The sequence below is a fragment of the Amphiura filiformis genome, chromosome 8 (assembly GCF_039555335.1).
Source record: "Amphiura filiformis chromosome 8, Afil_fr2py, whole genome shotgun sequence".
Classification (NCBI taxonomy): Eukaryota; Metazoa; Echinodermata; class Ophiuroidea; order Amphilepidida; family Amphiuridae; genus Amphiura; species Amphiura filiformis.
This window is the reverse complement of record NC_092635.1, coordinates 50,419,285-50,446,857: the sequence shown is the minus strand read 5'-3', so window position 1 is coordinate 50,446,857 and position 27,573 is coordinate 50,419,285. Positions and strand designations below refer to the sequence as shown.

The window sequence follows — 27,573 nt, the reverse complement described above, 5'->3', positions numbered from 1 at the left end:
AATAAAATAACAAATAAATAAATAAATGAATGAATGAATGATAAATAATAAATAAATGAATAAATAAATAAATAAGTAAATAAATAAGTATAGTAAGAAATTATAGTGAAACCATCACTAGATACAGTGCTCAACTATAAAATATAGGAGCGAAATATATTATTATTAAAAATATATTATTATTAAATAAATAAGTAAATAAATAAATAAATGAATAAATGAATGAACAAATAAAAAAAAATAACAAAGACAATAAGATAAAAATAGATTAATTAATTAACAAATAAAATAACATAAATGAATGAATGAATGAATGAATGAATGATAAATAAATAAATAAATAAATAAATAAATAAATAAATAAATAAATAAATAAATAAATAAATAAATAAATAAATAAATAAATAAATAAATAAATAAATAAATAAATAAATAAATAAATAAATAAATAAATAAATAAATAAATAAATAAATAAATAAATAAATAAATAAATATTGGCTATCTGGGCTATATAAATAAATCACCTGGCAACCCAGGTGATAACCTTAAAAAGGTCATTTGAGGTCACAACAAATCAAAATAAAAATGGCGATCTACAACGCAAAAATGAGACGTGTCGAAAATGTAAATGATTTTCGATCTAGATCTGTTGTTGTGCTTTTCATTTTGAGTACGTGTTTTCAGTGCTTTCTTGCAGTTCCTGTTCCTCTAGCAGAATTAAATGTAGACTCTTACCATTCTTTGGTAGAACAATTAACAGAATGTGGGCCACCTGCCACAACCTTCTACGTGTTCCCTGTTGCTCGAGGTGATGCGCAGTTCGGTACTGCATGTCGTATGAGGTTACAAAATGAAGCACCGGAACATGACCATCCTAATGAAAATTTGAAGCATATGGTCTGTCGCAAATTTGTTCAACTTGCTTTAAGCAATTGTGTCAGTTCCGAACGGAGGAAAGAACTTGAACAAAATTACTCTAACTTTTGGCATGGAGTTTCAAAGCATGACACATGCTCTGCATTGAGTGCACTGCTGCAACTAGAGGTATCGCAAGAACATTGTGATGGTGTGTGTGGCGATCGGCAATCAGGGTTCAGTAGTATCTGCGAAGCAAATGCATTTATACAACAGAAATTACCTGAACTGCGGTTATCGTGGTCAGAGTCTCCTGAGACTGCAAAAGAAGGTAAGAACACCCAGTCTTTCATGAATCGGGTCTACTTACGATTTTTCAAGTTATGTTCCATAATCATATTCAAATTTGCAGGTGCTAAATGTACAAAATTTATGCTTAAAGGTATCTCAAAAAGTGTACTGTTATGTAGCTATGTATTGTGGAACTCCAGACTTGCTCGAGAAGTCTAGCTATGCGTCGGAAATACAACCAATACAAGATACAACAGAACAGGCTTTTCCATACAGTGAACAATAACAAGAAATGGAATCCAATGTTAACATATATCTGCACAAGCGACTGATAGCCTATCTTTTTAGTATTGATGCTTTCAGGCTTTAAATGATAGCAAGAAATGGAAATCGCCCCAAAGGAAAGATTTTAATCGTGAAATTGATCGCCACATCTTATGGATTCACATTATCCTCCGGCGGAAATGTCAAACTGTCAATTACAACGTCTACTAGTGGACTGGTTTTGAAATCCACTCTCATCAAACTATAAATCAAAACTGTAAACTACAATTTTATCGAAAAAATCAAAAGAAGAAATACTAAATATTGCTTAGTTTCAATGATGCTTACCGATCGATTCGCCTTGATGGTGTATTTCCGATCATTTTGCAACGTGGTTGAAAAATATTTCCAAGACGCGAGTATCGCCATTAAGCATGGCCCGGTAACCTGGATAAAATTTAACGCAATCGATCATCGTCCAATCCTAGTTCACCTGAGTGATCACGTGGTTTGCCGAATGAAACCGAATGAAGCCGAATGAATGGTATCGGTGTCGGAACAAGGATTGTTACTTGTAAACAAATCGCTTTAGCCGCACGCTTTCAAGAAATTAAATTCTACGATCTTTTGATAATTAGTTATGGATCGCTTTATTTTAACCTCTGGCATGAGAGATTGAGGATGTGGGTTAAAGATAAGCCACTCTGTGTTCTCATTTTGCAACCAAAATAGGCTTCTCATAAAGCTTAAATTTGCGGGACATTATGCTGGCCATCCATGTATTTGAAACATGGCGGATATACCAAGCACCCTCACTACGTTCGGGTCTGAGGGTGCTCGACCAGGCATAAAGTCTGGCCAAGAATTTGCTCACCGATAGATTCACATTCTAGGCTAGAGACCATTGCATTCACAATCTAGTCTGATTCGCTGAAGCATGACACCGTGTAAAGGCTATTAAGCAATGGAAGTTCAGAAGTAACCGATCATGACAGACGATTGCATCAAAAATGTTGCTAAAATTACACTTCAGCAAAATTTTAGACTGTCCATAATAGGCAAATCTTGCTCAAAAGATTATACAGTTGACTTCGAAATAACTTTCATCCAAATTTCAACATTAAGTAACAGAACAAAATTGCACCGTTGTCCGACTGAAAATCGATAGCAAAGTACTCTAGCATCCAATGCGTATATCATGTGCAAATTCAAAGCTAGAGTTCTTGAGTAACTCCAAACATGAAACCCAGTGGCTGTGCAATGCCCCTGCAGCCCCTGGACATCAAAATTTAGGTTCCTCCAACTAGGGGTCCACATTGCATGCAATTGCATCCACTGCATTTTTATTTATTGCCTTGTTTTATATTGTATAATGTATTGTATTTTTGTTTTTTTTTGTTGTTTTGTCTAACCCTCCCTGACTCCCTGAGTTGGGTTTTCCAGCTTGTGTCCTGGATTTTTATGTCCCTTCTTTATTATATATTTTTTTAAAGAAAGATTGATTGAATAAAATTACATGACATGCGAAATTGATTGAGATGTCCATTCTCTCGGTCAGGGTTGTTCCATCTATTACACTTGTAAAACCCACTTCTCACTTCTGTCATAGGGGACCTTGTGAAATCCTTGTAAAGGGACTTTCGTTTCAAGTCAATTTTCTCAAAAACAGAAAATACCTATATGTCTTGTCTTTGATAATTATTTACAGCTGATTTCCCTGATAAGAAATCAAACTTTTTTAATTATTTCATCAAGAGCAAGGCTCCCGCTAAGGCGCGTGCGTGCGTCACTCCAGGACACAACTTTCAAGCCTTGCGTCCAAGTGGACATACATGAATTTCAAATCAAAATCAAGTCTAAGCTTACTCAATCTACTTCCCCATGAAATAAAATAAATATTTTTATTATTTTCTAAACCTCCATCGTGCATAAATGAATATTTTAGCAAGTTAAATGGACCAATCAGTAAACAAGTTACAATGTATTGACCTAAACCACTCCCATTTTGCGACAACTTCCAGGTCAACCAGTCATTTGACCTTTTCGGTAAATCCCATTTAAGCCTTTGCGAGTACCGGTACACCTGAGATGTTGTCATTTAAGTATTTGATGTCACACCGACTTACAATTACGCAGTAACGATGTTCAATAAACGATGTGCGCATCGACGTAGATCGGCATGACGTCAAATGACGTCATCTCAGCCAGGTGTACTCGCAAAGGCTTATGGGATTTACTGAAAAGGTTAATGAAAATTCTTACAGCAGCGGGACGTGTGACCAATTACATTGCAAACTTGTTAATACCAGATTGCTTAAGGGGGTACTACACCCCTGCCTAATTTTGTGTCTATTTTTGCATTTTTCTCAAAAATTATAAGTCATTGGTGACAAGTAAGATATGTATATTATAGGGGCAAGGACTACAGCTACTGCACTGGAAATTTTATTTCGGCACAGACAACAGTTGTGGAGTTACAGTCAAAATGAGGGAAAACCAGTATTTGATCAATAAATCAATAACTACTTGCCTTGAGTTGCTGAATTTTCAGTGCAGTAGTTGTAGTCCTTGCCCCTATAATATGCATATCTTACTTGTCACCAATGCGCTATAATTTTTGAGAAAAATACAAAAATAGGGACAAAATTGGCCAGGGGTGTAGTACCCCCTTAATGCGAGAAATTGCTCACTCAGACTGCAGGCAATACGCCAGTGGATTAGCATCTGAATCCTTGTGACTAGAGGAATACATTGGAATGGTTTTTAAGGTGGTACTACACCCCTGGCCAATTTTGTGCCTATTTTTGCATTTTTCTCAAAAATTATAGCGAATTGGTGACAAGTAAGGTATGTATATTATAGGGGCAAGGACTACAACTACTGCATTGAAAATTTTATTTCAGCACAGACAACAATTGTGGAGTTACAGTCAAAAATGAGGGAAAACCAATATTTGATCAATAAATCAAGAACTACTTGTCTTGAGCCACTGACATTTCAGTGTGGTAACTGGATTCCTTGCCCCTATAATATACATAACTTTTGTTACCAGTGTTTTAATAGTTTCTGAGAAAAATGCAAAAATAGTCACAAATTTATCAAGGGGTGTAGTACCCCCTTAACACAATTTGAGCAACTTTGAAATTTTACCCTTTGTAAAGTTTGATGACCTTCCCCGCCAAAAGCTACTCCGGTTCAAGTGCTATCAGGCATGTGTAGCCCATGATGTCAACTACGTACCTACAAACTACATGATGGAACATGTTAAAGTGCAGCTTTGTCCCCAAAGTGGTACCGTCCAACCCCCAAGCTCACACACATTAACTCAAGATGTTTTTAATGACTTTCAGGAATTATGAAAGTCAAACGGTCTGATATTGAGAAGCGAGTGAAATTGTTGACAATGCTATTATGCCAATTCTATCTTCAATCTGATTACACTCCCAAGTCCCAACCATGACTTACATGTAGGTTTGGCTACGGTTTGTTTTTTATGCTTTCTTTCTGAATTTATTTCTGCTTATGACATTGCTGTCAGTGCTGTGTGATATTTTGTTGAGCTCAAAATTAACACTTCTTTACTAATCAAATCCATTGTGTTATGAATTGCTTGTAGTTTTCACATAGGCTAAAGTGGCAAATGTTTCTCTTTTTTCCATTTAACACAGACGATACTGTTCCAGATACTGGTGACAGTGAGGGACAAACGGACCAAGATGCTGAAAATACGGGAAATGACGAAGGGGAAGAGGGGAAAACAGACCAAGACAAAAACACAGGAAATGAGGAAGAGGTAGAGGAGAAAACAGACCAAGATGTTGAAAAAACTGAAAACGAGGCAGAGACTGGCGTTGATGAAGGGAAACTACCCACAAATGATGAGGACAAAAATGCAGCAGATGTAGAAAATAATGCAGAAAAGTTAGATGCAAATCCAGCGGATGTTAATCTCCCAGCAGATGATGGAAGTCCAGGGATTGAAAAGAATCTAGAGACAGGAAATGATGAAGTTAAAGAATTACCACAAGACCTGAATGTAAACAAGAACACAGATGAATTCGGCCAGCCTAAAAATGATGGAGATCAGGAATATAAAGCAAATGATCCACAGCAAGATATACATTTAAATGATGACCCACAAAATAATCCATTGACAGCAGGACAATACAATCCACTGCAAGGACAAAATAATCCACTACGAGGACAAAATAATCCACTGCAAGGACAAAATAATCCACTGCTAGGACAAAATAATCCACTGCAAGGACAAAATAATCCACTGCTAGGACAAAATAATCCACTGCAAGGACAAAATAATCCACTGCAAGGACAAAATAATCCACTGCAAGGACAAAATAATCCACTGCAAGGACAAAATAATCCACTACGAGGACAAAATAATCCACTGCAAGGACAAAATAATCCACTGCTAGGACAAAATAATCCACTGCAAGGACAAAATAATCCACTGCAAGGACAAAATAATCCACTGCTAGGACAAAATAATCCACTGCAAGGACAAAATAATCCACTGCTAGGACAAAATAATCCACTGCAAGGACAAAATAATCCACTATCAGGACAACAATACAATCCACAGGACAGGCAATACAATCCTCAGCAAGGCCAATACAAACCACAGGACGGGCAATTCAATCCTCAGCAAGGCCAATTCAAACCACAGGACGGGCAATTCAATCCTCAGCAAGGCCAATACAAACCACAGGATGGGCAATACAATCCTCAGCAAGGCCAATACACACCACAGGACGGGCAATACAATCCTCAGCAAGGCCAATACAAACCACAGGACGGGCAATACAATCCTCAGCAAGGCCAATACAAACCACAGGACGGGCAATACAATCCTCAGCAAGGCCAATACAAACCACAGGACGGGCAATACAATCCTCAGCAAGGCCAATACAAACCACAGGATGGGCAATACAATCCTCAGCAAGGCCAATACACACCACAGGACGGGCAATTCAATCCTCAGCAAGGCCAATACACACCACAGGACGGGCAATTCAATCCTCAGCAAGGCCAATACAAACCACAGGACGGGCAATATAATCCTCAGCAAGGCCAATACAAACCACAGGACGGGCAATTCAATCCTCAGCAAGGCCAATACAAACCACAGGACGGGCAATTCAATCCTCAGCAAGGCCAATACAAACCACAGGACGGGCAATATAATCCTCAGCAAGGGCAATACAATCCACAGCAACAACAATCACAAGAACAATACAATCCCCAACAAGGACAACAGAATCCACAGTCAGGACAATACAATCCACAAGGAGCAGTTGATCCACAGCAAGGAAAGTCAGGTCAACAAGATGAATTACCAGAAGAGACAGCTGACAACAGGGAAACATTAGAGGGTGAAGGTATAAACCAGGAACAAGGAGACGATGATGAGAATAAAAACCCATCGGATGAAGAATACAAAGCAGAGAACAATGGCGCTGATGATAATGATGCGAAGGATGAGGAAATTGAAGAATATTCATCAGAAAGTGAAGCAGAGGAAAACGGTGACGGGCAGGATAAGCAGCAGTACTATCAGCAACAAGGGGGCAACTATAATGGAGAGGATAAACAGCAGTACTATCAGGAACAAGGGGGCAACTATAATGCAGAGGTATGTTGATTTTATAATTATTATCTTTTTCACCTCGTTGATTTCCTTGGATCTTTAGATCAAAGTATGGTATAGTTTGATCAGCTCGTAATCGGCGGGCCTTATAACAGCGCAAATTAATATTAACATATTTTATCTCAAGATTGTCTTGTGACATCCCGCCAAAAGTATCACAAATTATTAATTCAAAGTTAGATACTCTGTCAACATTATTTAACACTCACAAAATAGGCCATATAATAGGCCAATTATATCACTCTTTTTGTGGGTCTACTTTTTGGCGTAGTGGTAAAGGCCTAACAATTCCCACCGATTACGAGCTGATCAAAGTATAATAAGGACTTTAGTTTTGGTGAAAAGTCATGTCATGTAACTTATGCCCCTCCAGTCAACAGTCCCCCTACCCAGGACAATGTGGACTGCTTGAGGGCACTGAAGTGTCAATGTGGCTGGCACAGATAATTCCTTTAGATAATTTTGTTCCTTAAATATTTGATATCAAAATGATATTTATATTGTCACTTCTTGTCGTTCCCGATAATTTTTGCCATGGCTCTTGGAATTGTGTGTGTGTTTTAGGGCATTCCCACGCATGTAAATGTGATGTGTGCACTGCGCATGACAACTTCTAAAGATTATATGCATAATCCTGCTCTTCTTTTGCACTCTTACAATGTATACTTGTAACTGAATTTGTTACGGATGACATTAAGGATAACATTTCCTTGGGAAATATTTCTTGCATGTTGACGTTGTTATTACAGCAGTGTGTTCCCTGTTATTAGCAATTACCAACATACATGTATCAGGATGATAAATTAATGTGTCAGCATTGAGTGATATAATTAATGTATTATCATATATAGAGAGAGTTTAACTACAAATTGTTTTTTTAACACATCTCCCAGTCCCAGTGATAACATGTCAGTATACATGTAGAGCGATACACTTTAATGTACCGTACCATATTTAATAGAGAGTTTAACTACAATTGCTTTCAGAGAAATAGTTTTTTATTGCGTAGACAGCGTAGACACAGAAGTTGGGTTCCAACTGGCTAAAAATAAAATCAATCATCCCACAATCATAACATCAGACCAGTAATACTAATAGGATTGGGTGATTATGCATGAAAGCCCTGCCTATGTTGCTCATTTAAAGAGGAAGCCCCACCAGAGCAGTTCTTCTGGGGTGAACCAAATCTGCCTGGTTGTCAAATTTATCAGTGACAAGGTTATCTCTGAATTTGACAGGTGCTAATTGATGCAATAACATTAAAACACCAATTAGCACCTGCCAAATTCAGCCTTTTCATTGATTAATTTGATAACCAGGCAGATTTGGTTCACCCCAGAAGAACAGCTTTGGTGGGACTTCCTCTTTAACAGAGTGCACATGAGAGCACTTGAGAGAGATCTAAACTTCTCTATAGCGTACATTGTATCTACATGTACATGTAAGCTAAATATTTAGCAACCTTCCAAAATTGGCTTTTCCAGTAGAAATACATACATGCCCTACAGTAGACATGACCTCAATCACCCACACAGGGGGTACAGATTTTACCGTTTCAAATTCACACTCCCTGTATGGAAGATCATCATCATATCATCCATCAAGGGATGTAAATGTATGGATTCCAACTGAATAGTATGGATTCCAACTGAAATAGCACAGTGCCCTGTCTTATAAAATGAAATTCTTTTTTTATAATAAAAATACCACTTCAAAAAAATCCAGGGACTGCCATTTGAAATTTTCAGGAGAGCATTAAAAAGCTCTTCTGAGGCCATCAAAGAGAGCTGTTTGGAGCATTTACAATAGAATGTAAGGACAGAATAGTTCACTAAGGAGAGCTAAAAACACTCTTTATAATATCAGATTTAAGGAGAGCACTAGGAGTGCAAATGCTCTCGCTCTCTTCAAAAGGCAGTCCCTGAAAACGTGATTTGCAGAGTACAACATGTAATGGGTCTACGTGTAGAGTAAAAGTACAGACTTACAATGTAGTACATGTAAACACATCAAAAGAAATAAGTCCCCCTCTGAACATGTCGTCATAACATTGTAAGGTTTCGTTTTGTACCAATAAAACTAACTTTGAAATAATTATATGACTGTTTACTAAGTGCTGTGTGAAAATGAGAGATTTCCATGACTTCAGGGCTGAATGAGCCTAAATTGAAGGCAAAAACTGCCCTTTTCAAAAGTCACAAAGTAGGCCTATATATATGCTTGTCACAAAAGTTGATTCATGGCTTGTTACTAATGGAAAACCCCATGTGTTTGAGTGCAGTTTAAAATCCTCACCAAGTGAACATTTACTCATTCAGTCATGCAAATCCCCTTGGTGCAGAGTTCAGCACAGTGAGTTGTAAGATGGCCAGTTCCATTCCTTGTCCCAATACGCCTTGCAGTTAACAAGCATAGGCCTACTATGTGACTTTTGGAAAGGGCAGTTTTTGTCTTCAATTTGGGTTCATTCAGCCATGAAGTCATGGACATCTTTCATTTTGAAAACACTTAGTAAACAATCATATAATTATTTCTAAGTAAGTTTTATTGGTACAAAGTTTTACTTTACGATGTTATGACGAAATTTTCAGAGGGGTACTTATTTCTTTTGATGTGTTTATTTACATGTGATTAGACAGGTTTGGAATTCTAATTTATCCTAATGAAATAATAATATTGCTTTAATTTGCATCAAGCTTGGAAACGATAATGAGGAAAGCGAAGGTTCAGATTATGAGAAGTCGGCAAATAATGAAGAGAGTGAGAGTTCAGATTATGAAAATGAGGTATGAAATCATTCTGTGATGGGGCACTAACAAAACCTGACTGCTGTGAACACAAATATTTGTACATAAATATAACATTTTGTCTCCCATCCATGTAAAATGAAGAACTGGTCCACCCTAGACGTGAAGCTGCTGATCAGCGATCAGTTTGCTTTACTAATCTGCTGATCTGAAAACACGTCCTACACTCTTTAAGAAATTTATTAGGGCACCCTCTATAATTTGCCCTTTCTGCTTTGACTGATGCCAAAATAGTTACGAGTAAAAACCGGACCACCCTAGACGTGAAGCTGCTGATCAGCCATCAGTTCGCTTACTAATCTGCCGATCTGAAAACACGTCCTACACTCTTTAAGAAATTAATTAGGGCACCCTCTATAATTTGCCCTTTCTGCTTTGACTGATGCCAAAATTGTTATGAGTAAAAACCATTTTAAACTACATGTAGTGTCACCTACCTCTGTAATAAAATATTGCTATTGTGAATACTATTCATTTGGGGTTACAATCGGCTCATTAGATCGGCAAATGTAGGAATTTTCACCAATTCGGACTCGGACTATAAGGCCAAAATTGGACAGATTTGGAAGTGACTGATCAGTGTTCAGATTGGTTCTAGACTCTGGCTATGTGTATATATCAATAACGAACATCAGATGCATGAGTACCATCATACTGCCATGAAATGCTATCATTACAACATTACAATCAAGTTTACTCTCCAGGTTTACTCGGACCTAGAGGTCCCTGTTCTCACTGATCCACATTGATTTTGCATCCTCACTATACTAAAATGCAGTAAACCTTTGACGAGCGCGTATTGTAAGGATACATCGCGTATTTACTGCGTTGCACGCACTTGTCTCTGATTGGCTGGTAAGGCGATATGTTGTTGCTGAGTGGAAATTTATGAATGAACTGTGCGCCGTACGCGTTGATAGCGACGAATTTGCAACATCACGGTAGTCGCGCTCGTCAAAGGTTTGCTGCATTTGACTATACACACCCTAAGAAAAACAAGTCCATTGTGTGGAATGGATATAACCCAGATGTGGAATTGGACTGGAGTGGATCCAGGCATTGAGTTTTAAGGCGTGCGAGTGCGATTCGCACGCGCCGCACGCCTGAAAATGCGCCGAGGGGTGCGATTACCATGACGCTTAAAAAAAAAAAAAAAAAAAAAAATTTTTTTTTTTTTTTAAGTTTTCTTTTTGGATTTAGAATGTCCCTGGAACTTAAGAATGTCCCTGAAAAAAATTTACAAAAAGATTTTAAAAAATTATTAATTCATGTTCAAAATAGGCAAATTTATAATTGATGTTCACATTGCAACCTATTTATGATGTAAAGAAGCATACAAAACAAATGCATTTGAAAATCATTCATAGATTATTATGTGAACATAAGTTACTGAATTTGCCTATTTTAAACAAGAATTTATAATTTTTAAAATCTTTTGTAATTTTTTTGTATTTTTTATTAAATTAATTACAAATGACACTAGCAATTAGTCCAAGGTCCAGGGACATTCTAAATCCAGGGGGAATATAAAAATGTAAAAAAACAAAATTAAAAAAATTACGGTAGATTGTGATATGAACACAATACAACTTTGCCCTTTGTGCATACCAACTTGTAAAATAATTTTTTCTTGTTATTGTATTTTTTCAATTAACCACGAATGATACAAGCAAAGTTATCACCAAAGCAAATTTACAGCTAAAAGACATCTTTGCAGAATGCACCGTTCATTACCCCAGAGCTTAACCGTGGCCAATTAAAAAAGTACATGTAGTCACAATATTGCTAAGTTTTAACTGAAAATGAAATCATAGTCATACACCAGTTTTGAAAAAAGCACACCTTGATTTATTTAGGTGTGCGATTTGCAGCACACCTAAGAGCACACCTCGGGTTATCCAGGCGTGCGATTTACAGCACACCTGTCACTTTGCAAAACTCAATGCCTGGTGGATCCACTTTATCTGGATGTTGAATTGAGCTGGAATCTACATTGTACTTACCAGTCCACTTACCCAAATATTGAATGTAGAATCAATGTTCAAAATTTGGTACCACATCCTACATACGAGACTACCTCAATGACAACATATTTTGCAGTCTCACTATAGAAAAAATATTAAATTTGTGAACATCGTGGAACATTCAACTACGCTTGTTACTCCGCCGACTAATCATGCTAACTACACTCGCAGTACAACGCTACTCTCACGCATCCATATTATCGAGGCGATCTGCGTACAACTGCTTACTACGCACAGCCACGCAAAGAGTATGTTCCACGATGTACACAAATTTGATAATTTTTCTATAGGCATGAATGTACATGTAGACTCAATGTAGCAATGATGCCACGTCCCTTCCATCAAACGCCTGTCGTGATAACGCAACCTAAGAGATTTTCATCATCCATTTTTGTATCATCATCATAATCACTATCATTATTGATATTATCATCAACATCATTGTCATCATCATTATTTAGGTCTTAAAGTTTGTATTGCCTTTAAAAACTGACCAAAAATCTTGTTTGGGGTGGTTTTTTTTCTATACATGTATTTGAATTTTCATTGGTATAAAGTTAATAAAATATTTTGCCTGTTTGTAATTTCTACCACACAACTCAGATTCAAGAAACAAGCCTGACATACGTAATATGGTACATTTTTTAACAGGATGTGGCAAAATATTTTAAAAAAAACCAAAAAACAAATAATACCAACTGACCCCAACTTTGGAGCTATAAGGGCAATTTACAAACTTTTGTAGGCCTTATCAAGTTGAACCAAAATTATGCCCATAACAGGTCTCTGATTTTGGAGTTTTTACATATAACAATTAATTTGCAGAGGTTTAAATAATAATAATAATACAATTATTTTACATCAAGCTTGGAAATGATAACGAAGAAAGCGAAGGTTCAGATTATGAGAAGTCAGCAAATAATGAAGAAATTGAAAGCTCTTTTGTATTTGAAAATGAGGTATGAAATCGTTCTGTAATGGGGCACTAACAAAACCTGACTGCTGTGAACACAAACATGCATATAATGTACATACGTTTCACTCCATGTAAAATGCATGTTTCTGCATTTATGCTTCTGAAGTTCCATCAGAAATTGATTGATTTAAAATAAAACACTAACACATGTAGGATTGTAGTGATTGCACCTCAAAATCAAGATTTGCAAGTGTGTACCGTGTGTAATGCTAGTTATCACAACTACATTTCTTACCATATTCTCATTACAACTTTTAGTTTACTCAGACCTACATTGTAGAGGTCACTCCCTGTTCTCACTGACCCATATTGATAGTGCATTCTCACTGCACAAGCTAGAATGTTAAACAAGTCCAATGTGGACCGAATCCACTTACATGTACCCGGTTGTTGAATTGGACAAGGTTAAGCTATGCATTCTCGGGCGGGTTTTCGTACCACGATTCGGTAAGAGATTCAGCTTCAGGGTACCCAGGGGGGGGGGAATTTTTATATTTTTTATTTGGTAAGTCAACCATGAATGATCCTAGCATTTAGGTCCAGGGACATTCCAAAATCGAATTTTTTTTTGCAAATTATGCGTTGGATACCCGGGTATAAAATTGCCTGAGAATGCCAGGCTTAGACAGGGCACACTTACCCGGATGTTGAAGCGAACTTAGTCCAATTGCCCGGATGTTGAATTGGACAGGGAACACTTACCCGGATGTTGAATAGGACTTGGTCCACTTAACCGGATGTTGAATTGGACAGGATACACTTACCCGGATGTGGAATCGGACTGAGCCCACTAATTACCCGGATGTTGAATTGGACAGGGTACACTTACATGTACGCGGATATTGAATTAGACTCGGATATTAAATTAGACTGAGTCTACTTAACCGGATGTTGAACCGGACTGGATGCACTTACCCGGATATTGAATGTAAAATTTTCAATGTAGACTCAATCCACATTGAATGGAAATGCATTCTTATCACTATTTGCAATTTGGTACGACATGCTAGGTCAGAGACTACGTACATTGACAACTTATTTCGCATTCTGACTAGGTGTGAATGGACTCAATAGAATTGTACTGAGTCAATGATCAACCCTTCGTCAAACAGGTGTAGTGAGAATGGGACCTAAGGGATTTTCTTCCATTTTATTATTAGCATGATGATGATGATGATCATTATCATCATCTTCACATATTGTTTCATCATTGAACTAGTCGTCATTGTTGTCATCCTCAATTCCTCATTATTTTTGTTACCATTATCAACTGATGAAATCTGTTCCTGTGAACATTTAAATAAGCGCCCCCCCCCCCCCCCCCCCCCCCCCCCCCCCCCCCCCCCCCCCCTGTTGATTTGTAGAACAGTAGGTATGGGTTATTGAGGATAAGATTTTAGTGATAGAATTAGTTGTTGGGTTAAACATTGAATGACATTTTATTTGTGTCTGTATTTTTCCTCACATGATATGCACCCTGGGTTGCACAAACCACTAGCCTATATCCCCACTAAACTCCATCCCATATACCGGGTATGCAAAAGCAGCAATAGCTGCCAGTTATCATATTGTTTGTGTGCAGTACATTGTGCAGAAATTGTCAAATGTCTACAGGGCAGCTATTGCAGCAACATGTATGGCTTTGTTGCACCAACCTTTCGATATGTCTTGTTGCATATTTCAATCATATACTGTATGTTTATTCTTGCACACAATTGTAGCCACTATACTTGTTACATATACTGCACCCAAAAAGTGTCCGAACAAAGGCCATACAGGGACTGCCATTTGAAATTTTCAGGAGAGCATCAAATAACTCTTCTGGGGCTATCAAGAATGTAATAGAATGTAAGGGCAGAATGGTTCACTAAGGAGAGCTAAAAACATTCTTATATCAGATTTAAGGAGAGCAGTAGTAGAGCAATTGCTCTCGATCTCCTCAAAAGACTATAGATGGGAAATTTTGTTCTGCGTAATTTATTACCTTATTCGGCACAATGTGATTCTATTCCACTAAGCTATACTCATTTGAATGACAAATGATTGAGTTTCAAAAGTGACCAATGTAGATAATTTCCTCCTTTAAGGCGATTTCCGCTACAAAATGTCCCTTTTGTTACGGGCTCAATAAAGCCTAATGGATAAACGCTCACTCTGCTGTGAAGGAAAAGTCAATGCAAATTTTTGTCATTTTTGAAAAGCTCTCTTTTTTTATTCAAATTACTATTAGTTAGGAAAATAACGGTATATATCATACCAAATGAGATATTAAAATCCACAGAACTAAATTTACTTTAGTTTTAGTGTCTTTAAGAAATGACTTTTATTTTAAGTGTTCAGATACTTTTTGGGTGCATTTAGTAGCTTTCTATGTCATATAGATACATGTATTCTTGGCTTTTGTGTTACCAGTGAAGGTGTTACTATTTTACATTATCATTGCATCTTGCAAATCTTCATTATTTCTCGACTGCTCCACCTCTGACCTTCTGAATCTCACCTGCACATAGAATGCAAGAAAGTTTTTTTTAGTTTTTTTATCATTTTTATTAAGAAAAAAACTTGTTGTGACTGGAGTGTATGGCAAATAAGGAAAAGAAGTTTGTTTCCCATTATCAACATGCATTTTGTCCTAAAGCTCAAAGTAATTTGAGGTGTAATTCTGACTTTAAATATAAGTGCAATAAATACAAATTTAAAACAATGCATTTGGGTTTTCAGGGCAACAACATGTACATTTGTACCAGAAACAAACTTTTTTTTATTAAAGCCTATAATCCATGTTTCTTTAGTAATTTTTTTTTCTCTCTTACCACATGTCAATTAAGAACCAGGAGGACGAACAAATGAATTACATTAAGAACCAGGAGGCCGAACAGATGAATTACCTTGGCGATCATGATATCAAAGTTCAACAAGAACAACAGGTGGAATTTGTGAGTAAATTGCAAAGAAATTAATCACAAGATCTTGTGCATGTCGGGGAGCCTGTGTAACACCTCATCTCCATTTTCAATGAAAGTGACATTTTGGTAGCAAATTTTTCAGCCTTGTGTCCATTTGAAGCCATGTATAGGTCTTGGATCTATTATAATTATAACTAGAGCGGTTCTCGGGCTTCGCGGTTCTCTGCTTTGGTGGTTTGTTTTGGTACTGAATGGTACATGTGTTTGGGTGATCATTGATGGTGTTTGTGATTGATTGGTTTAGGTTGGGTGATGTATGTTTTGTTTCTGTTCAGAACCTTGTGGGGATTTGGCGAGTCGATGGGTGGGGGTAATTAGTTAAATGTTTGTAAGAAGGGAAAGTGAGAGGTTAGAGAGTTAAAATGAGGTGAGACGGTAGAGGTTTGTAAAGCTTGAAGGCCCGGGTTGAAGGGAAAACATAGGAGCATGGACACTTGGCCTGGTGAAATAGTTGTTGAATAGAAGTTGAATGTATAATGTTTGTTGATGAATGAGACCGATTTGACCGAATTAATTACACGTCTGTCTGCAGTGCAGTGCCAGCAGTGGATACTTTGAAGGGAAGTGACGGCCCGGGTTGCCAAAAGATTTCAGCCGAACCGCGGGTCAACTAATCGGAAAGGCGCCCAATTTTTCTCTTTACCATTGGTTTCTATGGGACATGAAATGATCGGAAGTCGCGGGAGCCAATGTTGAAAAGTCGCCCAATTTTTTCTTAACCATTGGTTTCTATGGGACAGGAAATTGTCAAAAGTCGCGGGAAAATCTTCAAAAGTCGCCTAATTGGGCTACCAAATCGCAGGTTTGGCAATCCTCACTCACTGACGGGCGCATGTGACGCTTTCTTTGGCGTGGTGTAAACAAAAACATGGAATATAGCATAGGCGTGCGCAACATCATTTAAATTAATTATTATTTACCGATACAACATTGTAGGCGTTTCAATGTGCAAAAACTTGTGTCATAGCGTTACGTAATCGCTATCATCATCATCAATTCGATCAACACGATGAGTCATTCATCAAGTCAAGTACCAATTTCCTTGATGTGTTTATTATACAGGTTTGGGCAAAATCGATTTTTCTTTTATAATATCCCGTGGAATGCAATGCACAAAACGTACTACGCCATAATATAAATAAGGCTAAATAAAAATAAAATGATGTTTCCGGTAACATGCTCTGAAAAAATTGGGACGGAAGGAAGGAAAAAAAAAATTATTTACACATACTGAAATGTCGACCCAATTTAACACTTGAAGGCTAGCCAATAGAAAAACAGTATGACTCGGGGTCTCAATCGCAAAAGCTCTTCTCATACTACACAAGTGTGTCGTACTGTCCAATATCATTTACCTACTCTCTGTCATTCACTGTTCTTGTCTATATATAAAAGCTTTTTCTGTTTGTGCAATTATAGAAAACTGCTACATACAATTTGGAAATTTATGCAATACAAAACACTAAACAGATAAAATAATATTTTGAAATGACCATAATTAGGGGTAGAAAAAAGTAAGGAGTCCAAACTCCAAATGGACCCTCTTATCTTAAATCCAAAAATAGGGTCCATAACCAAACTTTTGGGATCCAAAAATAGTCAAATATAATATTAACTTGTAAACAGTTAATGACTTGAACGTGAAATCAATAAGTGTAAATCAAACCAATTTTTAAGTTTACCTGACTTGGGGATCAAATCTCGACAGAGGTTTCTTGCCAATACAACATTTTACTAATTTGACCTCAGATGACCCCTGGTGACCCCCAAATGACCTTACCAAAATATGGCTCTAAATGGTGACTGTATCCACCAAGTTTCATGCCCATATGACAGTTTTTACTAATATGACCTCTGGTGACCCCAAAATGACCTTCAAAAAATTTGGCTCTAAATGTTGACTGTACTAACCATGTTTCATGCCCATATGACTGTTTTAACTAATTTGACCTCAGATGATCTCTGGTGACCCCAAATGACCTTCAAAAAATTTGGCTCTAAATGTAGACTGTATTAACCAAGTTTCATGCCCATATGACAGTTTTAACGAATTTGACCTCAGATGACCTCTGGTGACCCCAAATGATCTTCAAAAAATTTGGCTCAAATGTAAACTGTACTTACCAAGTTTCATGTCCATATGACAGTTTTAACTAATTTGACCTCGGATGACATATGGTGACCCCGAAATGACCTTAAAAAATTTGGCTCTAAATGTTCACTGTATTAACCAAGTTTCATGCCCATATAACAGTTTTAACTAATTTGACCTCAAATGACCTCTGGTGACCCGAAATGACCTTAAAAGAATTGGCTCTAAATGTTGACTGTACTAACCAAGTTTCATGTCCATATGACAGTTTTAACTAATTTGACCTCAGATGACCTCTGGTGACCTCAAAATTACCTTCAACAAATTTGGCTCTAAATGTTGACTGTATTAACCAAGTTTCATGCCCATATGACAGTTTAACCTAATTGACCTCAGATGACCTCTGTTGACCCCGAAATGACCTTCAAAAAATGTGGCTCTAAATGTTGACTGTATTAACCAAGTTTCATGCCCATATGACAGTTTAACCTAATTTGACCTCTGGTGACCCCAAAATGACCTTCAAAAAATTTGGCTCTAAATGTTGACTGTACTAACCAAGTTTCATGCCCATATGACAGTTTTTACTAATTTGACCTCAGATGACCTCTGGTGACCCCAAAATGACCTTCCAAAATTTTGGCTCTAAATATTGACTGTACCCACCAAGTATCATGCCAATGGGATGTGAGAGTTTTTACTAATGTGACCTTTGACCCCGAAATTACCCTCCAAAAATTTGGCTCTAAATATTGAATCTACCCTATCAAGTTTCATGCCCATATGATAGTTTTTACTAATTTGACCTCAGATGACCCCTGGATGACCTTGACCCATTAACCAATACAAACTTGTTCTGTCTCGGGTCATGATGAACCCACCCACCAAAAAGTTTGGGTCAAATAATAATTGCCCTTGTAAAACAAACTGGGACATCCCCATACCCCCCATTTAACATGTGCTTAATATCTGTATCATCCAAGTATCCTCATCTTCAATGCAACGTTCACTATTTATCGCTATGGAATTATATTTACATGTTGAAAAAGGTAGGCCTAGGGTTGAGTTTCTTGACGGGATAATATGCAGGCCTGGGCGAGCGGCATGAGAAAATAAATGTTGGTTAACAGTCCTGAAATCTGCCAGGTTAGTTATTTTAATTTTTATTATATCGGTGCTGACAAAATGCACAACTTCCTCAACGCTTATAAATTGAAATGAACAGTCTTTTATTCATACTTGATAGGGGTTTATCGTTGAGTGTCTAGGACAAGATTACACAATTTTTCGGCCTACATCATTTTTAGCATTTTAACTTTTTTAGTACTTGCTCTTTTTAATCTGAGCTTTATGGGAATTAGTTCGACAACAACACCGATTTAATGAGCGTTAGGCCTTTGTCTTATAGTGTTAGGCCTACTATTACCGTTTTTATCAAATTTTTTGCGGACACAGACAAAATACCCAGCAAACACAAAACGTTTTCGACATCATTCGCAAAAGGTTATAAAAGGTTGTCAGAAAACGTTTAAATGTCGGGTTATATAAAGGGTATATTAAGAGTATAAAACATTTTCATAACCTTAAAAACATTTTTGATAATCTACTGCTCAGCAAACAAAAATGTTTTACAGAAAACGCTTAAATGTCGGGTTATATAAAGGGTATAAAAACGTTTTAATAACATTCCAAAAACATTCTTGAAAACTTGATACAAAACATTCTAAACAGAATGTTATTTTGGGGTTGAAAAAATATTTGCGAAAAAATGTTTGCCCAAAATATTTTCAATAACGCTTTAAAAACGTTTTCATGACCTTTATATAACCCGACATTTAAATGTTATTAAAAGGTTTTGAAAAAACATTTTAAGAACATTTCTGTGTTTGCTGGGTTCAAACATTTTAACATAATGTTATTTAAGTATTGACACAATATTTGGCAAAATGTTTGTAAAAATAGTTTACAATAACATTTTTTTGAAAACATTGAAAAATATTGTTGTATATTGTTTTTTCATACAAAACGTTTTAAAACGTTATCATGACCTTTATATAACCCGACATTTTAATGTTATTAAAACGCGTTTTAGCTAAACCAAAAGCCAAAATATAACTTATTTAAAACGTTTTTAAAACGTTTTTGTGTTTGCTGGGTAGTTCAATACCGGGTAGTTTTTCAATAGTTGTAGGCCTACTTAATATTACGAGTCCTGCTGCACGCTGTTTTCATAAATAAAATAGTTGTGCATAGGCCTAGGCCTATATCGCGATAAATATTATCTATCAATTCAACTGTATTTCTTTAATCATTGAATGGCAGAAAGTCGGGGGAAAATAAAATAATGTGATTTCCAACAACTTCATATCAGAATTTCGACACAGACGACTCTTGAAAAATTTTATTTTTTCCAAAAGTGGCATAAATTATTTCATGTCAGAATTTCGACACGGACGACTCTTGAAAATTTTTTTTTTCCAAAAGTGGCATAAATTATTTTTTTTTTATGCACCAAAAAAGAGGCGCGGGCGGTTACCGAAACCTAATTTTATTTTTAGTAGGCCTAACAAGATGAGTCATACATCATAGTTTATTGGTATCACATTGATACAACCTGATTGGTCCCCATATTTTACTGCTAGAAAGCCGATTGGTCAAAAAGCCACTTGAACATTTGCCCACACATTGATCAGCCACTTTGACCTTTTTATCACGACTTGATCACGCGCCACGATTAGTGACAAGTAGGTCTATTACTAGTAGGGATTTTACGACTGATTTCAATATTACATTCGCATGGACGGTCATTTTTTTTGCGGGGTCGCTAGGATTCTAGCGAGTAGATTTCTTGCAATATTTGGCTTATTTACCATCCAATTTATATCCTACAATGTACCTGTATATCATTAGCATATCAAGTGCGGCCCAACAAAAATAGTTTTTTGAGGTTTCTGATCGTCACGCTGAAACACTTTTAAGGACACAATTTTCTCCGTTTTCCCAGCCATTTTGTTTACTCGTTGTTAACGACGTAACTGATTAGTCTCGACCCCAGAGTGCAACGTGGCTGTATCGCGAACATGACTTGAAGACAGAAACCGGCTGTAAAAGAGGTGGGTCATCTCATGAGATCTTGTGACTTGCATTGTTTCATCTCGTAAGGTCGATGGTTCAAAAATTATCTTTGAAGTATCACAAATTCCAAGTGTAAGGTACTTGGATACATTAAACAGGATAATTATGATTTAGAAATCAGATATGTGAGTACCAATTTTATATAAATTGACTCAATTGCAAAAAAAATGTTGCTACGTTTGTATAGATCCCAATGACACACACAGTGGCATAAGCCAGTCTCTGTGTACAAACGGCGCATACGAGACTGGCAAGTCTATACCACATCGTTACGACTCTAAAAGCGACCGAGTCAAGGGGGGGATATACTATCATGACTATTGGGCAACTTCCACTTGATTGGCCCTCAGCCAGTCTGAGATAGAAGTATAAATTGTAACCAATGGCAACGGTAGGCAAAACCGGCTATGCACGACTATGTGCACGACTATATGGACCAACCTCTGGTTGGATCGCACGGAATACAGAGTTGCCAATGCAGATTAATAAGGTATAATATTGGGTGACTTTGTGAACGTCCAACTAAATTATTACAATTCTGAATACTTCGTTATTCTTTTTGTAGATGTCGACTACCATTCAAATTTAATAGGTTTCATCATTAGCACACACTTGACATATCCTGAAAGTGTCACTGAAAAAAAATACTTCGTCTGTCTGCTTTTTTGTATACAAGAAACACATGAGACATCTGTTTGTGTGGACTTTGTGCAAGGAGCCCAAATCCCCACAATGAATTCAGAATTCTGACCAAAAATCATGTTTTTTACTAAAATCATGTTTTTGACCAAAAAAAGATTCTGAAGACATAATAATGATCAAATTGGACGGATACTTTCGCTAGAGTTTTCAAATATCACGCTTGACTTTGTCTCGCATGATATTTGAACACTCTAGCTCGACCGATAAATTCAGGTATCATGCTCAATCCGTCCAATTTTATATCAAACTTAGTTTGGTGATTGGATATGGTAGCCTGATGTGCTGTATACTTTTGTGTCATGTTATTTGCGTATTTATGAATATTAATGAGGTGATTTGCCATTTTGGCATTTTCATTAATCCACTCTGCAACTTAACCCCCTGGACACTACTGGTCATCTAACAGCATTTCTGATTGGTTGATAACTTGAAATGCTTATTTCAATTGCCATTTTTTTTTATTTTTTTCAATTGCCAATTATGACTAGGCTTTAAACTATTTATGTTCAAACTTGCATTTTCAGATGATCTTATTAATACCCTCCTTGATTGGTTCAAAATCGGACACAATATTCATTTTGGCCAATCGGCAGGTAGTTCTCATGCGGTTAAACGCATTGAGGCAAACAGTTAAATTAATATAGCCTTATAAAATAAAACAATTTCGGCAAAGTGGTATTAAAATATACGTGTATTTGACAGATTCAATGTACAATATAGGCCTTTACATTCAATTCTTTTCCCTCACACCATCCGGGCACACCATATGTCACAGATTTTGCTTTTAAATCCATATATCTTATCAAATTAACCATGAACTGCAACAGTGTAATTTGTTTGTTGTCTCACAGTAGACCGTACAAACCTAGTTCAGATGATTAATTGTTACACGCAAGTCATATAATGTGTTGATAAACCACTGATATATTCTCTTTGTATTTGCTCATTCACTTTAATACCATAATGCCATATTTTCAGTTGGTGAAGTTTGGCTAATGACCTTTTCGGTAAATCCCATAAGCCTTTGCGAGCACACCTGAGATGTTGTCATTTGATGTCACGCCGACTTGCAGTGTGCAATAACAATGTTCAATAAACAATGTGCGCTTCGGGTGTACTTGCAAAGGCTTATGGGATTCACCAAAAAGGTCAATTAAGGTTAAATCACTGCTACCACCTCATGATACTAGGATTACAGGTTATGATGAACTTTTGACAAGAGCGTATTTTGAGCATACATCACATATTTACTGTGTTAAATGCACTTGTCTGTGATAGCTGCTGAGGTAATCTGATGTTGCCAAGTGGACATTTTTGCAACATCACAATAGTACGTGCTCGTCAAAGGTTTACAGCAAAATATTATAGGATTAGGGTTGGAATTAGGATTTTGATTTTCACCCAAAATATTCATTTTGAGCTTAAAGCCATATTTACAATTTCCATCAAATTTTAATGTTGTTATTATTTATCAAAAATGATGAAATCATATTAGAAATTACTTTATCAGGAAGGGTTCTGTCCATTTTAATAACAAGGTTAAAGTAAAAGAAACCGATAGGTTATTTTGACTGTTTATGATTGAGTGATGTGGGGGATTTAATGCACGATAAAAGCCGCCACATTATATCATGCTCTGTTGACCTACAATGTACACGAGCAGCAAGCACACCAGCTGATTCCATTTAGATGTAAATATTACAATATGTCAAAAATCAGGTTTGAAAAAAATTAACCAATTTCATAAGATCTTACAGTATGGCTTGAAGTAATGAGGTAAATGGAAAATTATTCCAGTACCTACAATGTAGGTCATGAATGCATTTTATATGCACAAATACATCATCTTATTCACCTTAAAGTGCTAGTTTTCCATTGTTTTGTCGCAAAATTTTGAAACATTTACCTGAATTTAACTTGACTTTGAACTGAAATAATTTTATCGAAGTCCAGAGAAGTAAACAATAATTTTTCAGGGTATATTTGCAGTTCCCGCTGCACAACCCTGCCCAATCCAAAATACCCAGATAATTATTCCATACAAACTAAAGTAATGTGTATTTTCCTCTTCAAATTTGTCATCCTCTAGGCAAAGAGTCAAAATGAAAGGAAGAAAGAAGAAGCGGAAGTGTTATACAAATTGGAGGAGGAGTCTTCCAGTAGTCATTTCTTGGCATATTCACTCACGGCTATCGTCTTGATTATGGCAACATATCTTCTCTACCACAATAAACAAAAGGTATCTATCCCTATATGTGACCGTCCACGGCGAATGAGCCGTAAATTCCTCCCCGTCAATTTTGTTTTATTTTTGTGTTTAAAAATAAACATCATAAACTTAAAAATGGTATATCATTTGACTTCAAACGATATCCAGAAGCGGAGTTATGGTTAGTTAAACTTTGCTCCTTCAACAAAATTATAGCTTTTTTCGTTTCTATGTGTGTCTCTTTTTCCACATTGCTGGCAATAAATATCAAACAGTCATAATTGGCGGTCATTTCAAATCATCCCCAAGTCAACGAGGTTTAAGAAGGTTCTCTCATTGTTAATTGTTGGTTATGCATACCTATACAAATAACCCACCACTTGAAAAGGATTTAGCAAAAGCAAACAAAGACCAGAGTTATTAAAAGTTCTATAGCCATCTAAGGTACAAATGTAGAAGCTTCTTATCCACTTCAATAATAGGATTATTGATTGGTGTTGTGACTATCAAAATAAGACAGATGTCGCCGCCAGCTTTAGTGACCGATGAATACGACCTTCGTACACATTTTACACCATAACTCAGAATACAATTTAGGGAATTTACGGCTCGTTTGTGCTGCCGGGTCACATATTTGGGACTTATTCTGTCGCTTAGAATGTTGTCATTCCTTGGCTATTCCTCAATCTCAACAGGGGTGTATCGGGGGGATGCGGATATACACCCACTGATTTGAGTCTGCCTCTACAAAATGCAACATGGCATTACTCTCAACTTGAGATGAGACACAGTAGAGACTCAGAAGCTCAAGATTTTAAATATTGGCCATCATTACGAGGCCTACTCGGAGGCACGGAACGCTGAGGGGAGTAGGTGCGGGAGGAGGTGTCCCCCTGGTGCACTCGCATCTCCAGGTTTTCCGAAAAATCATGCAAAATTGGCGTATTTTGGCGCCTTTCAACCACTCACTATAGTGAGACACAAGAAGATAATTTGAATACTGATAGCCATGGTCCCCTTTATTATGACAACAATAAGAGCCTGTTTGACAAAAAGGGGAGTCAGACATTTTATAACCACCACAAGGTGTAAATGAAATTAAGGAGGCATTTTATAGACACAACGCATAAAGGAAATGAGAAGGAATTTATCCCATTGGTTCAAGTCGGAAAGAAATTAACCAAACTAATGTATTCTGCTTTTATTTGTAGATTATCGCAATCATCATCGAGGGGAAGAATTCCAGTAGTCGTAGACGGAGAGGAGATGGGTACAACAAACTCAATCAGAATGTCACCGAAGTGATGCCATCACTACAACAGTCATCTAAGGATTACACATTTTAATCAAGAAGGGTCTTAAGCAAGGTGTATTCTGTTTGGATTCAAGTATGGAGAAATTCTGCCTAACCAACTAGATTTGATCAAATCAGTGGTTCTTAATTATATTTGCTTATTGGTGACAGAAGTTCCATGTTATTTCAAAGATTTTTTCTTCTGAGGGCAAATTACACCATGTTTACCGTACATGCAGGAGCTGTTCAAGGACCAACCCAAATTAGTCCACAGAACTTCTGCTTTAAATCGTATAGTGCAACATGCCTTATTACTCTTAGCACCCACAATTGTGGTTTGTCTGGTTAGCGATACACAGGCTTGAGAATTTTCATTTTTAGACGTGAATTCAGTGTTTTTTGTTACCAAAAATGTTAAATTTATTTTCAGCGTGTCATGGGGGCATTGTAGCATAATTTCAAATGCTTTTTAGCTTTTTATATCAATTTCAGGTTTTTCCATGAAACTAAGTTCATTCTCATGCCTGGATACTTTATGTATTCTCTCATGTACTCGATGCTGTCTGGAAAAAAATCATTTCAATAATTCTGAACCTTTGCGAAAGTAACCCCAAGTATGTCACGCTGATGGGTACAACATTTATGATCATTACTGCGCAGGTCAACTTGGGCAGTGACAATGTACGCATAAATTACAAAACATTCTGTGATTTTTAGAGCAGCTGACTTCACTATATGGCAGCTTACACTTAATGGTTGCCATTTATTGGTGACCTGAGTCAGTTATATTGTATTCCTGTTAAAGATGTCAATCTGCAGAATATATTTGACATGTTTTTCTTATTCATACTTGAGACCAAACAGGAAGTAGGCGCAGTTTTCAATATTTTATTAGTTGATCTGTGGATGTTCTATAAAAAAAAAAAAAAAAAACACTACACACATAAAATATGGGATCAGCTGCAATTATGTTTTAGAGTTAGTGTGAAACACAATCCATGATGCTGATTGATATGCCTTGTTTTGTGCATCATTTTTTTATGGAATGCACAGAAAAAAGGTCTATTCAGGCATTGATTGAACAGAAGTTCATATCATTATAGGAGATCTTGATGACAAAGATTAATGTGTATAATGTAATAGTGATAAATATCTTATCACTAACTTTGATTCCATGATGATATGTGCTGCACACAATGAGGTAGGGTCAAAGAGTACCTGTTTGAGCGTCGCTCATGGAGTGCAAATAGTGTACCTCCCAATGAGGTAGAACTAAGGAGTACTAACTCCACCATGCTTGGGTGTCGCTCATGGAGGGCATATAGTGTACCTCCCAGTGAGGTAAAATAAAAGAGTACCAACTCCACCATGTTTGAGTGAGTACCTTCTAATGAGGTAGAACCAAAAAGTACCAACTGCACCATGTTTGAGTGTCGCCCATGGAGGGCAAATAGTGTAACTCCCAGTGAGGTAGAACCAAAGAGTACCGACTGTGCCATTTTTGTGGAGACAACTTATGTGCCCAGCAAACTTTAATTCAAAATGTGTGGTAGTTTGCATGTAACACGTTGTGCCAAAAACGAGTGCTAAGCACTGCATGCGCAAAATTTTGGAACGTGCAAAAACTGCAATATTATTTCACTTTTGGGCTCTTGCCGGTACATTATCTGCACTCCATGAGCAACAAACCAAGATGGTAGATTTGCCATAGCATTACGTATGGTGCAATTTTGAGTCGGTAATCTTTTGGGTATTATACCTTTGGCTGCACATGATTTTAGAGTAGAGTGTATTTTCTTGTCTATTGGATGTATCCATTTGAAATTTACACCCCCAACTGAGGAAGATATTGGAATTCCAAACGAATTGAACAGATTAAATAATTCCAGGTCGAACCATCTCTATCCATAAAATGGGGAAACAATGTGGAATTAAAGTCAACAAAATGTTCTCATTTTGCAGGCTAAAAGTGTGTTGAATTCACATGGATCTTATTGTATCAATGGACTACAATTTAACACAAAAATAGCAACAATTTCCAGTTGGATCGAACATTTATAAAATACAACTGGAATTGAGATGGCAGTGAAATCTTCCACAGGGGTGTGAATTTTAAGTGGAATAGCCCAACCTTGTGTATATTTGTGTGCTTAAAAGTAAAAGTATATAGAGAGCATAATTAGTCCCATAGTGTAATGTACCTGTGACTATGTACCTCACATTCAATATTTTTAAGTGCCTTTTGTCATATAAACTAAAGTATCAAATCTATGATGCATGTGAATGTAAAAA

General features: G+C 36.8%; 1 protein-coding gene across 4 annotated transcripts; it reads left to right on the top strand.

The window, feature by feature from the left end:
• Nucleotides 1-574: 574 nt before the first annotated feature.
• LOC140159164 (uncharacterized) lies at nt 575-27,573 on the top strand. Of its 4 annotated transcripts, XM_072182530.1 has the most exons (7): nt 575-1,187; nt 5,080-7,061; nt 9,773-9,862; nt 12,774-12,866; nt 15,712-15,819; nt 23,868-24,017; nt 25,199-27,573. In XM_072182530.1, exons 1-7 carry the CDS (start codon nt 587-589, stop codon nt 25,331-25,333), a joined length of 3,159 nt encoding a protein of 1,052 aa, XP_072038631.1. In that variant the 5' UTR covers nt 575-586; the 3' UTR covers nt 25,334-27,573. The 4 variants fall into 4 exon arrangements, with proteins under 4 accessions (XP_072038631.1, XP_072038632.1, XP_072038633.1 ...); XM_072182531.1 differs by lacking the exon at nt 9,773-9,862; XM_072182532.1 differs by lacking the exon at nt 12,774-12,866.

Excerpts from the sequence above, each read along its gene's own strand:
- LOC140159164 (XM_072182530.1), top strand. The coding sequence starts at position 587 with ATGGCGATCTACAACGCAAAAATGAGACGTGTCGAAAATGTAAATGAT. Across the intron at positions 7,062-9,772 it reads GGGGCAACTATAATGCAGAG|CTTGGAAACGATAATGAGGA; the intron begins GTATGTTGATTT and ends ATTTGCATCAAG. Across the intron at positions 9,863-12,773 it reads GTTCAGATTATGAAAATGAG|CTTGGAAATGATAACGAAGA; the intron begins GTATGAAATCAT and ends TTTTACATCAAG.